Raw genomic sequence first — 10,709 nt, forward strand, 5'->3', positions numbered from 1 at the left:
AAAACACACATCTGAACGTCAGAGCGCGTCACGTGATGCATCTGAACCAATCACGGCGTCAGAAATTGACATCAGCCAATGAGATTTCGCTTTTAGAGTTAAATGCCCATTGTACTTTCACGATTGGTTGCTGATAAAAAGGAAATGACCATATTTGGATCCGACAGCATTGTACAGGAGAGAGAGAGCTTTCCAGCGGTGTGTGAGATTAAAGGAAGAAGACAGTGATCGCGGACATGATGATTTAGAACGGCAACTTTTGATGAATTTCGGAGAAATCTACAGACGCACATAGACAAAGTGCAGTAAAATAAAGACCTAAATGTGTATTTCTGAGTTTTTTTCACCACAAGTCTGAAAGAAGACATGTTATTGAAGACAAATAGCCCAAAATCTCAAAATTGACCAGTGAATTGACCAATGTTTTTGCCTGCCGTGTCTCGCCTTAAAAAGATTTAAGGGCATTCTCAATAAAGACATACACACCATGTGTGTGTGCTGGAGCCAAAGAACAATCCTTTAAGGATGATAATTGAAAACAGTTGGAAGGATGGTGGTGGAAAAATCCCATAATTATATCAAGATTATTCCTCAACTATCGAGTCTGGGCATTGAGTTGAGATACAGCCATCTTATGCTGGAACCTCCGCATGAAATACTCTTCACTTGCATTAATGTGGTGGCGCTGGATTCACACCTACAGCGGTGTATAGTGCGGAGATTGTGCTAGAAGCAGCCGTGTCCTCCTCAGAGACCCATGTACCGGTGAACCGAAGACAGGGCACAGATACTCACGACCTGGAGGAGGCCGATTACACCTTCGTCTCTTCAGAGCTTCTAATGCACAACACATTACTCCGCTGTTCCCCAAAGCATCGTATAAGCAAACTGTGGTCGCAAGCTCTTTCATTGACAACATTGTTGAACGCTTTCCGAAACCATAGTTCCAACAAACATTCGCAAACAGCTTTGCAAACTTGTGTGGTTGCAACTACATCTCTTGGGCTGTGGTTAGAAGCATTGATTCTAGTTAAAACGACTTGAAGGAGTCGTTCACTTCACAATTAACATTTCCTGATCATTTACTCTCCCCCACGTCACCCAAGATGTTCATGTCTTTCTTTCTTTAGTCGAAAAGATGTTAAGGATTTTGAGGAAAATATTCCAGGATTTCCCAAAAAAAATTCCAAGATTTTCCAGGTACTTTCAATTGGGAGGTGTTGTTCCCGAAACCCTAAGCCCTAAATTTCACCATGTGAAAATATTGAAATTATTTTTTCATATTTTTTAATTGTTGTTTTTAAAAATATATTTTAAGTTTTAAAAATATTTTCTTTGTAAATCATGAAAATTTATGAAAAAAAAAAAATATGTCCTGCATTTTCATGTCACAGTGTATGTTTTAGTCCGTTGGCTGAGACTGATTTTAACCACACTTCCACATTTTTGATCAGGAAATATCCCAGTCCCTCTCTCTCATAGCTATGGTGTGTAGATATGGTGTGTAGATATGGTGTGTAGATATACAGTGCTATGCATAAGTTTAGACACCCATGCTAAAGTTGACTAAAAAGAGGAATAAAAAATCATCTTTTGGAAATTGAACTTAATGCCTTAATTAAAAAAAATAGGAAAAATCCAACCTTTAAGGACACCAATGTTCTTTGTGAATGAATAATGTATCGTAAATAAATAAATGTTCTTCCTTAAAATACAGGGTGCATAAGTTTGGACACCCCTATGTTAAATTCCCATAGAGGCCGGCAGATTTTTATTTTTAAAGGCCAGTTACTATATGGATCCAGGATACTCTGCATCCTGATAAAGTTCCCTTGGCCTTTGGAATTAAAATAGCCCCACATCATCACATATCCTTCACCATACCTAGAGATTGGCATGGTTTTATTTCAGTTAGCCTAACAGCTGGTTTGATTTGCATTGAGAGATGATCTTATGGAAAGTACTCCATGCCAATCTCCAGGTATGGTGAAGGCTATGTGATGATGTGGGGCTATTTAAATCCCAGAGGCCAAGGGAACTTTATCAGGATGCAGAGTATCCTGGATCCATATAGTAACTGGCCTTTAAAAATAAAAATCTGCCTGCCTCTATGGGAATTTAACATAGGGGTGTCCAAACTTATGCACCCTGTATTTTAAGGAAGAACTTTTATTTATTTACGATACATTATTCATTCACAAAGAAAATTGGTGTCCTTAAAGGTTGGATTTTTCCTATTTTTTTAAACTACTGCATAGCGTTGCTCTCAGGCAACGGAAAGTGTTTTTAAGTTTAATTTCCAGTACATGTTTCTTTAAATAATTGCAACCAATCAAAATGGTCAAATGATTGCTATAGAATGGTCCAATAAGGTGTGGGAGTCACTATCAAGCATCATTTGAAGGCGGGACTTCTTTTTCTGACATGTGGTCACAGGAGCACATGGTGTGAGAAGAATGTAAGATTATTTGCTTCAGTAATCTTATTTACAATGACATGAACTGTAAATAAAAAATATATGTATGTGCATGAAGGTGTAGAGAAGCCGTTTGTCAAGTTTTATTAACTTTTTTTTAATTTAGCATGTTTAGAAATTCAGTTTTTCTTCTTGTTGCCTCAGGGCAACGTTATGCGATAAGGGGTACTTTTTATGGAGGTCTTTGCTGACAATGTGTTTGGATGTTATCACACATCATTACATGTTATTTGTGCACAATATGGTAAAATAATAATAATAATAATTAAATTGTACTTTTACAGGCTAGTGTTCAGTGCAATAACAATGCTAATGGTAGATGTGTCTTTCTTGAAGGCCAAAATCAGTGTTTTTGCTTTTTCTGCACTGATGTTTTACAGGAAAATGGATGCAGGGACATTTTATGGTAGAAAGGAGCGATGCACCAACTAATAATAATAGAGAGCAATGCACTCAATAATAAATCCACCAACAGTGGATTTATTAGTGAGTACAGTGAGCTTGAGGAAAGTGACAGTGATGAAGAATGGACCCCAGAAAGAGGTTTGAGAGGCAGAAAAATACATGTTTAAAGCCCTTTTCTTATATTTAGTAAATTCTAAATAAAAGGCATTTTCAAATCTCTTGATTTTCCTAATAAACGTTGAGACAATATTACATTTTTCTCTGTGATTTACTACCTATACTGCATAGCGTTGCCCTGAGGCAACAAAATAAAATCTGCTAAGGGGGTGGGTTTTGATTTTTTTTTTTTTTTTTTTGTTAATCTGTTATCTTAAATCTTCAAGAAAATAAGATTAAAAAAAAAAATTTTATGCAAAAACATAATTCATGCATTAGAGGGTTAAGGCATTAAGTTCAATTTCCAAAAGATGATTTTTTATTCCTCTTTTTAGTCAACTTTAGTATGGGTGTCTAAACTTATGCATAGCACTGTAGGTCTCATCATTTTGAGGTAAATGTGCTCAAAAGTCTGAAAATCTGTGTGTAACTTTTAAGGAACGTCACTGGCAAATAACTTTCTCTGCAATTAAACAAACTTTTTTGGTTGTCGTTCCATAAAAAGTAGTTTTTGTGTGTGTACAACCGTTCAGAACATGTACTAGCTAACCATGTGCTGATTAGCATCTTTGAGCTCTAAAGTATCTAAACTTCGGTAGTGACATCATTGTTTTGGTAGTGGAAAAAAGGGAACACAATCTTTTATTTGATGGACATAAACAAACACAGTTTGTACAGTTATGCAAATCATTAGTATTTCAGTATGTTTTAGATGCAAATCATTAGTGTTTTAGATTGTGAGTTAAAATTCGCTACCAAAACATTACTATCACAACCGAAACATGGGATGTTTTGTCAAAAATAAAGTATATTAATTATCAACTAAGATGTTATTATGTTTGTTCCAATAAATATTCAAACGAATGAATACTTAACTTTCAAATCAGCCTTTTCCAAAGAAAGATTGAATTCAAAATACAACAAATATCTTAAAACAAGTTTAAAATAATTCTGTCAAAATACAAGCTTTCCGATTTGAAATGTTAAAAGCTTGAGGGTTTGAATATTTGTAAGTGAAGAATTGAATGCATAAATATTAGTATTAAAACATTCAATTTATTTTAAATAATTATATTAAAAAAGAGATTGAAAATATTTAAAAACAAATTACAATTGTAATTTACAAGATTAAATATATATATATATACATATTGTAATTGATATAACAACAACTATTACCACTACTAATAATAATATAATTACCCATTATATCACTAAATAATTACACTTTTTAAAAATAAATTAATTGTTTTAAATAAAAACAATACAAATAAAACACTTACTGAAAAATATTCAGTATTTTATGTTTACTTGCATATTGTGTACAAATATCAGAGAACCGTGAACTCAATAACTTAATAAAAAGTGACACACAAAAACACAAAAAGTTAAAATATGGCCTCCGAGTGAACTCTTTGATATTTGACTTGAGTCCCTCCTTCATTGAGCATTTGCAGGACTGTCTGATTGCTTAATTAACTTAAAATATCCTGAATTATCATACACTCACTGAAGCAAAGGGAGTGACTTTGATGGAGGCGTGAAATTATAATATTATGCATGTGCAGATGGAGGACCTGCGCCTAGACCTATTCAACAATATCATTGATCTCTGCACTGACACCATTATATGAGAACTGAACTGAGCTGGACGATGAAATCACGATTTTCTCCAGAGCGGCTATATATAAAATTAACTAAATTAATAACTTTTTTACAACGGAAGTGACCCATCACTGAACTTACTTAAGCTGGACTGTGACGCTATTCTCTTCTGGAAACAAACTTTGTTGCATTATTTTCCTGTTATCTCTGTAAACCTGCTTTGAAACACTCGGTATTGTAAAAAGCGCTGTATAAATAAATGTGACTTGACTTTTCTTCTCTGATGACGAGGGCGGGGCAACCTGTCACTCACAATCAAGCCCCGCCCTACATTAGTTCTGCATTGCTGCATTGTTTCTCTGATATGCATCACAGTAAGAGATGCCGAATGTAATGACTGCTATAATTCCAATGAATCCCGAGTTCTTGATACGTTCGTCTTCAATAGATCTGAATATTAAATCTTGAGATCTTAAGATCTTAATATTACGCTGTGTTAATGATTTCTCCAGTGTTTGTGGTTTATCAGTGGAGTGTGTTCAGTCAGAGGGACCACCCATAGGGCCAATGTGTGTGTGTGTGGAATAATGATGAGTCCCACTGGGAAACACTGGGATCCTTTCCTGTCTGTCTAATGGGACATTCCCATTCCATCAAACGCTTCGCTGCCACTGAAGGCCAATGCACTTCCTAAATCTTTATTACATTTGTGAAATCTAGCAAACTGGACAGTGGTTTAAACTGGATTGGTTAAACATTCTGTGTTACAGCATTTGAGGGAAATCAATATCACATGAGCCTCAGCCTGAGGTGACAGTCAAAAACCATTCACTTCTGGACATTTGATTTGGACACAAATGAATGCAGGTTAAATGACACCAGTTTTGGTTTATTTGACACACTAACACACACACACTTTGTGGGTCTTCGCGAAGATATGACACAAAATGGGACACTGTGTAGACCTACATAAAAAAAGGCAGAATTGACATTGGCGCTTTCATTCATGCTGTTAATCCAAAGTTTAACTGATGAACTTACACTGATGGAGGGACACGAAACTCTAGAATATTGCAGGCCACATACCTTACACAGTTCAAGCGACCCGATTCAGATCTTTTCCTCCCACGTGATATGACCAACGAACCTATTAGCCTGGATTCAGATATTCTCTGGTCGGTTGTAGGCCTCATTATATGTGGAATAAATCTGATATGACTGGGATATGTGCGTTTGCGTCTGCCATGTAAGCCGACAGATCGGATATTCCCGTCAATGCGAGTTGGAGAATGCTCTTTATTCTCGGCCTTCAGAGACCAACGCTTTTCCGGGTCAGTACGTCAACTTGGGTTGTTTCGACAGGTATACAGTGAAAATGCAGATCGGATATGGGTCACTACTAAAAGAAGATGTAAGGTGATGTAACCGTAAAGAAAATCTGATATAGTCAACAAATCACAGTTGTGCATCAAGACCTGCAGTGCAAATGCAGCCATATAATAATAATATAGTCAAATTGAGTAATATAGTTAAAGCTTCATGTCGCTTGTGTATAACATGCACTCATCTTGACCATTTCTGTCATCATATTGTTCTGCGGTTTATAGATGTGTTTTCTCGCTGTTGTTTAATTATCCACGACACCGTGATGTGTGTCGCTTCGCTGATCTCCTAATGACTGATGCTGTTTGTACAGCCGAACGCTGGAGTTCCTCCTGATGAGAGATGAGCAGTGGAAGTCTGATCTCTTTATCAGTCGTCTTCAGCATCTCTCTTTACTTTACAAACATCGTGTTTTATGTTAATAAACGTTGAATTCATTGCATTGCTTCCTCTTTAATGTTGGATGAGTTATAATGGTGTGTTAATGTCATAAACATCCCACAAAAAGACATCAAGCTTGATTTAGGCTGTTTGAAAAAGACACATTTAAAACAAAGGATATTTTCTATATCTTTCTTTTTATTGCAAATAATGATACAAAAGATAAGCTTCTTTTAAGACGGTGGCATGTTTTACAGTTTATTTGAATGAAATAAAGAACAAGGGAAAGAAATAAATGCTGGTGATTTCATAGAGAAGTAGCAACAGCCTTGCAGAAGTCCCAGTTGTTTCTATGACAGGTTTGATCAAGTTTCATAAAATTATAATCGGCTCTCAACTAGATTATACAAAGAACATTTTTTTAAAATTTAAAAATGGAAACATTAACAAATGATAAATAAATGAGATGGTTAAAGTTTGCACTACAACTAAATCATAATCATCTCTGGAAACATTTTATCACAAATTAGTCGTACAAAGCCGAAGTACATGATAGTATTACTTTCAAGTCAAACGAACACTAATGAATAAATTAAAGAGGTTAAGACTCCATGGCATCTGAAGGAATGTCAATCTGACCAATGGGGAGCTACGGAGGAGCCTCAGGTCAAAGGGCACTTCCTGTTTCTCCTCCACGGTCTCTATAGGCACAGATGGATGAAGGCAGTTTTCACGGAAACACCAGCTCAAATATGGCAAATACGCTTAGGCACGGACTCTAGAAGCGTTCAGCGAGTTCAGACTGTACATCTTTCCCCAGCTAACTTGCACGTACTCTGCCCAAGTTTAAAGAACCCCTCACAAATATATACAGAGGACAATACCAGGCAAAAGGAGTCTTTACAAAAATATCATCAGTGAAGGAGGTCACAGACAGCTGCGTATAAATCCCCCGATCCAACGAAACTGAGAAAAAAACACATACACAGTACATACTAAAATAATTATCTTGATCTGTCCTCACAGAGGATTTCTCTTCATTATATCTAGAAAAATATAATCACAACTCCAAGCAATGTAAAAAAGGCACAGTCGGGAGCCATTCCGTGAGTTTGAGTACTTTGAAAGATCTCCAGGGTTTCGAGCAAGGGTCTCAGGAGAGTCTCTGGAGGGTCTCAAGAAAGTCTCAGGAATCTCAGGAGAGTCTCTGGAGCGTCTCAGGAGCGTCTCAAGAAAGTCTCAGGAGTCTCAGGAGAGTCTCTGGAGGGTCTCAGGGGGTCTATGAAGGCTCTCTGGAGGGTCTCTGGAGGCTCTCAGGGCCGGGACAGCTGGGTGTAGACCGGTTGCTGCTGCTCCCAGTGCTGAGGGCTGTGTGGTGGAGGCACCGACGGGACGCCCGCCGTGTCCGCGATGGGGGTGTAGATGGGCCTCTGGCTGGGGCTCATGTAGCTGAAGGCGGGGTACTGGCTGTAGTAGGAGCTGGCGGGGCTCTGGTGCTCGTACTCGTACTGCGGGCGGGCGGTGGAGGGGTAGGGGGAGCTGTAGTGCTGCAGGTTGAAGGTGGCGTAGCTGGCGTGTTGTGGGGACCCCTCGCTGTAGTGGCCGGGACTCAGCTGCTCCGTCTTGATCTGAGTCCTTTGCTGGGGTGGCTCGCCACTCAGCGAGTGCTTGGACATCCAGGTGTGAGCCGATCCGGCCTGAGAGCCGAGCCCGTAGCCGGAGGAGTACGCCTGGCCACTGTTGGGGACCGGGACCCCAGGGTGTCCATGAGGAGGCAGGTACTGGTCAAACTCGTTGACGTCGAACGGCTCCATGTTGGAGATGACGTCGCTGCTCAGCTCGCCGATGTCGACGGCGCCGAAGTCGATGCCCTCCTGCAGAGGACGGCCTTCACGCTTCAAGTCCGCTTTGCTGGACGGCACGTCTGTTTTGGGGGTTGTGGGAGGCGTGGGGGGACCTTGGGACTGACCTGCTTTTCAAAACGGAGACAAGAAGAAATTTAAAATAAAGGAATGTGGTACCTGGCACACATTATGTTGCTGACGCAACCAGAGAGCTGATAAAGATACACAGCGACGTTAAGAAGGCCAGATAAGATTTATGAGTTTCCCTGCAGGCGTTACATAAGGTGCTGTAGTTTGCAAGGGTACAGGACTGCAGTCAAGTCAAGTCACCTTCATTTATATACCGCTTTTCACTATATAGACCGTTTCAAAGCAGCTTTACAGTGATAATAGGAACTTGTTTTGGCTTTACAGCAGCTCTAGAATAAAGTTATTGTCCAGCTAAAGTTTTGATTAATTCACTTCCGTTGCAACGATCATTAGCTATTAACTTAGGGTGCGCTTGCACGACACCGCTTTAACTGCAAAAACAGATTGTTTTTCAAAAGAAACCAGAAGTTGAAGTACCTGAGTGGTCAGCCGGGGAATGCACTTCGCCCATGCTGGACGCCGGAGAGTCGGCCTGCTGCAGGGCTTTGAATATGGCATTGGGAGAGATGTGCGTCTGCTCGCCGTCCTCGCCGTCGGCCTGGCCGTTCTTCACGGATTTCCTTCGCCTGGGCTGGTACTTGTAGTCGGGGTGGTCTTTCTTGTGCTGGACCCTCAGACGCTCGGCCTCCTCCACAAACGGACGCTTCTCTCCCTCGTTCAGTAGTCTGCAAACATCCAGGAGAAATGATCAATAATCAGATTATCCTTCCTAAAATTATGTTTTCCTAAATCATATTTATCTTTAATGAAATAAACCCGAAAACTAGAAAATTAGGAAATTTTATATCCAGAACAACATTGAAAAAATGTTAAAACCAAAGATTTTTCCCATCAACACATTTGAACTTTTTCTACACTAATGTGCATGTAAAGTATGGGTTAGTTAATTTACAGTTAAACTATCATATACATTCACTTTTTCTTAAGCTTACCAGTATTTTATTAGCATTATTTAGTTAATAATATGCAAACGCAAACGTCTTCCAGAGTTTGCCTGGGCTACTAAAATAAATACGTATTGTCTTCTGGATTTCGGACTTTTCTAGAATAAAAAAATAAATAATATTAAATGAAATGAAATGAGGTGCAGTGCAGCCGTTACCTCCAGAGTTTGCCGAGTGTTTTGCTGAGCTCGGCGTTGTGCAGGTGCGGGTACTGGTCCGCCAGCTTCCTGCGCGCGGCTTGAGCCCACACCATGAACGCGTTCATGGGTCTCTTGACGTGCGGTTTGCTCTTGCTGGAGCCGTTGACCCGGACAGGCATGGGCACCAGGGTCCAGTCGTACCCCTTCAGAACCTGCGACACCGCGTCTCTTATGCACACGGGGAACTTGTCCTCCTCGTCCTTCTTAAACTCTCTCAGGTGCTGCTCCGCTCGGGTGCTCTCGCTGTCCGAGCCCGAGCCGGAGGGACACGGAGACCCGGCCGAGTCCTCGGACATGCTCGGGCTGGGCGCGTCGGACAGACTCTTGTCCTGCTCGTCGCTCATTTTCAGGTAGGAGTCGAAGAGATTCATGCAGAAGAGTGAAGAAAACTGTCGTGCAGCGGTAAAATCCTCCTGCAGGAGTTCAGACGAGTGTGTTGAACGCGCGCGCGCTCCTGCGCAATAGTGTCCAAAGTTCCTCAGAACTGCTCAGATCTGCGGCTCGCGGGAAAACACACACACGCGGCACACGACATATATATCACTGTGATGAGGACGACAAATCCTGCCTGAGTGTGTTAGTGTGTCGAGATGTGGAGAGGTTCTGCTCCCTCTCTCTCCAAATCACATCACTTATATATGGATGAATGGAGGCGGAGCAGAACACGATCTCTCTCTCTCTCTCTCTCTCTCTCTCTCTCTCTCTCTCTCTCTCTCTCTCTCTCTCTCTCTCTCTCTCTCTCTCTCTCTCTCTCTCTCACACACACACACACACACACATACACACACACACACTATAGATTGAAAATATACAACAACCTGCTGCTCTCCTGGTTTCTTGAGTGTTTAGTCTACACTATAAAAATACATAAACGCAATATATGTGGTAAAGCAAAGTGAACTGGTTTTATTCAAAACTAAAAATACTTGTTTATACACCAAAGAAAATCATTTCTGCCAGCTGGTTTATGCAGTAGCCTATAGTATACAGCCCAATGTGCTTTTATGCTTCTTTTATTATGTCGAAAGTATAAACTTCACCTGAAGCGCAAGATCAGTCGATATTCCGTGTGTGTGTGTGTGTGTGTGTGTGTGTGTGTGTGTGTGTGTGTGTGTGTGTGTGTGTGTGTGTGTGTGTGCTGAATGAATAGCCGTCACAGTGTGTT

At 40.2% G+C, this 10,709-nt stretch overlaps 1 protein-coding gene across 2 annotated transcripts; it reads right to left on the minus strand.

Moving 5' to 3' along the window:
• Window positions 1-6,582: 6,582 nt before the first annotated feature.
• Window positions 6,583-10,155, minus strand: LOC306996271 (transcription factor Sox-9-A-like). Of its 2 annotated transcripts, none has more exons than XM_079608603.1 (3): window positions 9,503-10,155; window positions 8,818-9,065; window positions 6,583-8,375 (listed from the first exon to the last, which is right to left on the minus strand). In XM_079608603.1, the coding sequence occupies exons 1-3, from the start codon at window positions 9,913-9,915 to the stop codon at window positions 7,720-7,722; spliced, it is 1,317 nt and encodes a 438-aa protein (XP_079464729.1). In that variant the 5' UTR covers window positions 9,916-10,155; the 3' UTR covers window positions 6,583-7,719. The 2 variants fall into 2 exon arrangements, with proteins under 2 accessions (XP_079464729.1, XP_079464728.1); XM_079608602.1 differs by having other exon boundaries at window positions 6,583-8,378; window positions 9,503-10,154.
• Window positions 10,156-10,709: the final 554 nt, after the last annotated feature.

The sequence above is a fragment of the Phoxinus phoxinus genome, assembly GCF_949152265.1.
Source record: "Phoxinus phoxinus genome assembly, chromosome: 1".
NCBI lineage: Eukaryota > Metazoa > Chordata > Actinopteri > Cypriniformes > Leuciscidae > Phoxinus > Phoxinus phoxinus.

Coding starts and splice junctions, on each gene's coding strand:
- LOC306996271 (XM_079608602.1), bottom strand. CDS start 9,915: ATGAATCTCTTCGACTCCTACCTGAAAATGAGCGACGAGCAGGACAAG. Junction 9,066..9,502: donor ACACTCGGCAAACTCTGGAG/GTAACGGCTGCA, acceptor GGATGTTTGCAG/ACTACTGAACGAGGGAGAGA. Junction 8,379..8,817: donor TTCCCCGGCTGACCACTCAG/GTACTTCAACTT, acceptor CGTTTTGAAAAG/CAGGTCAGTCCCAAGGTCCC.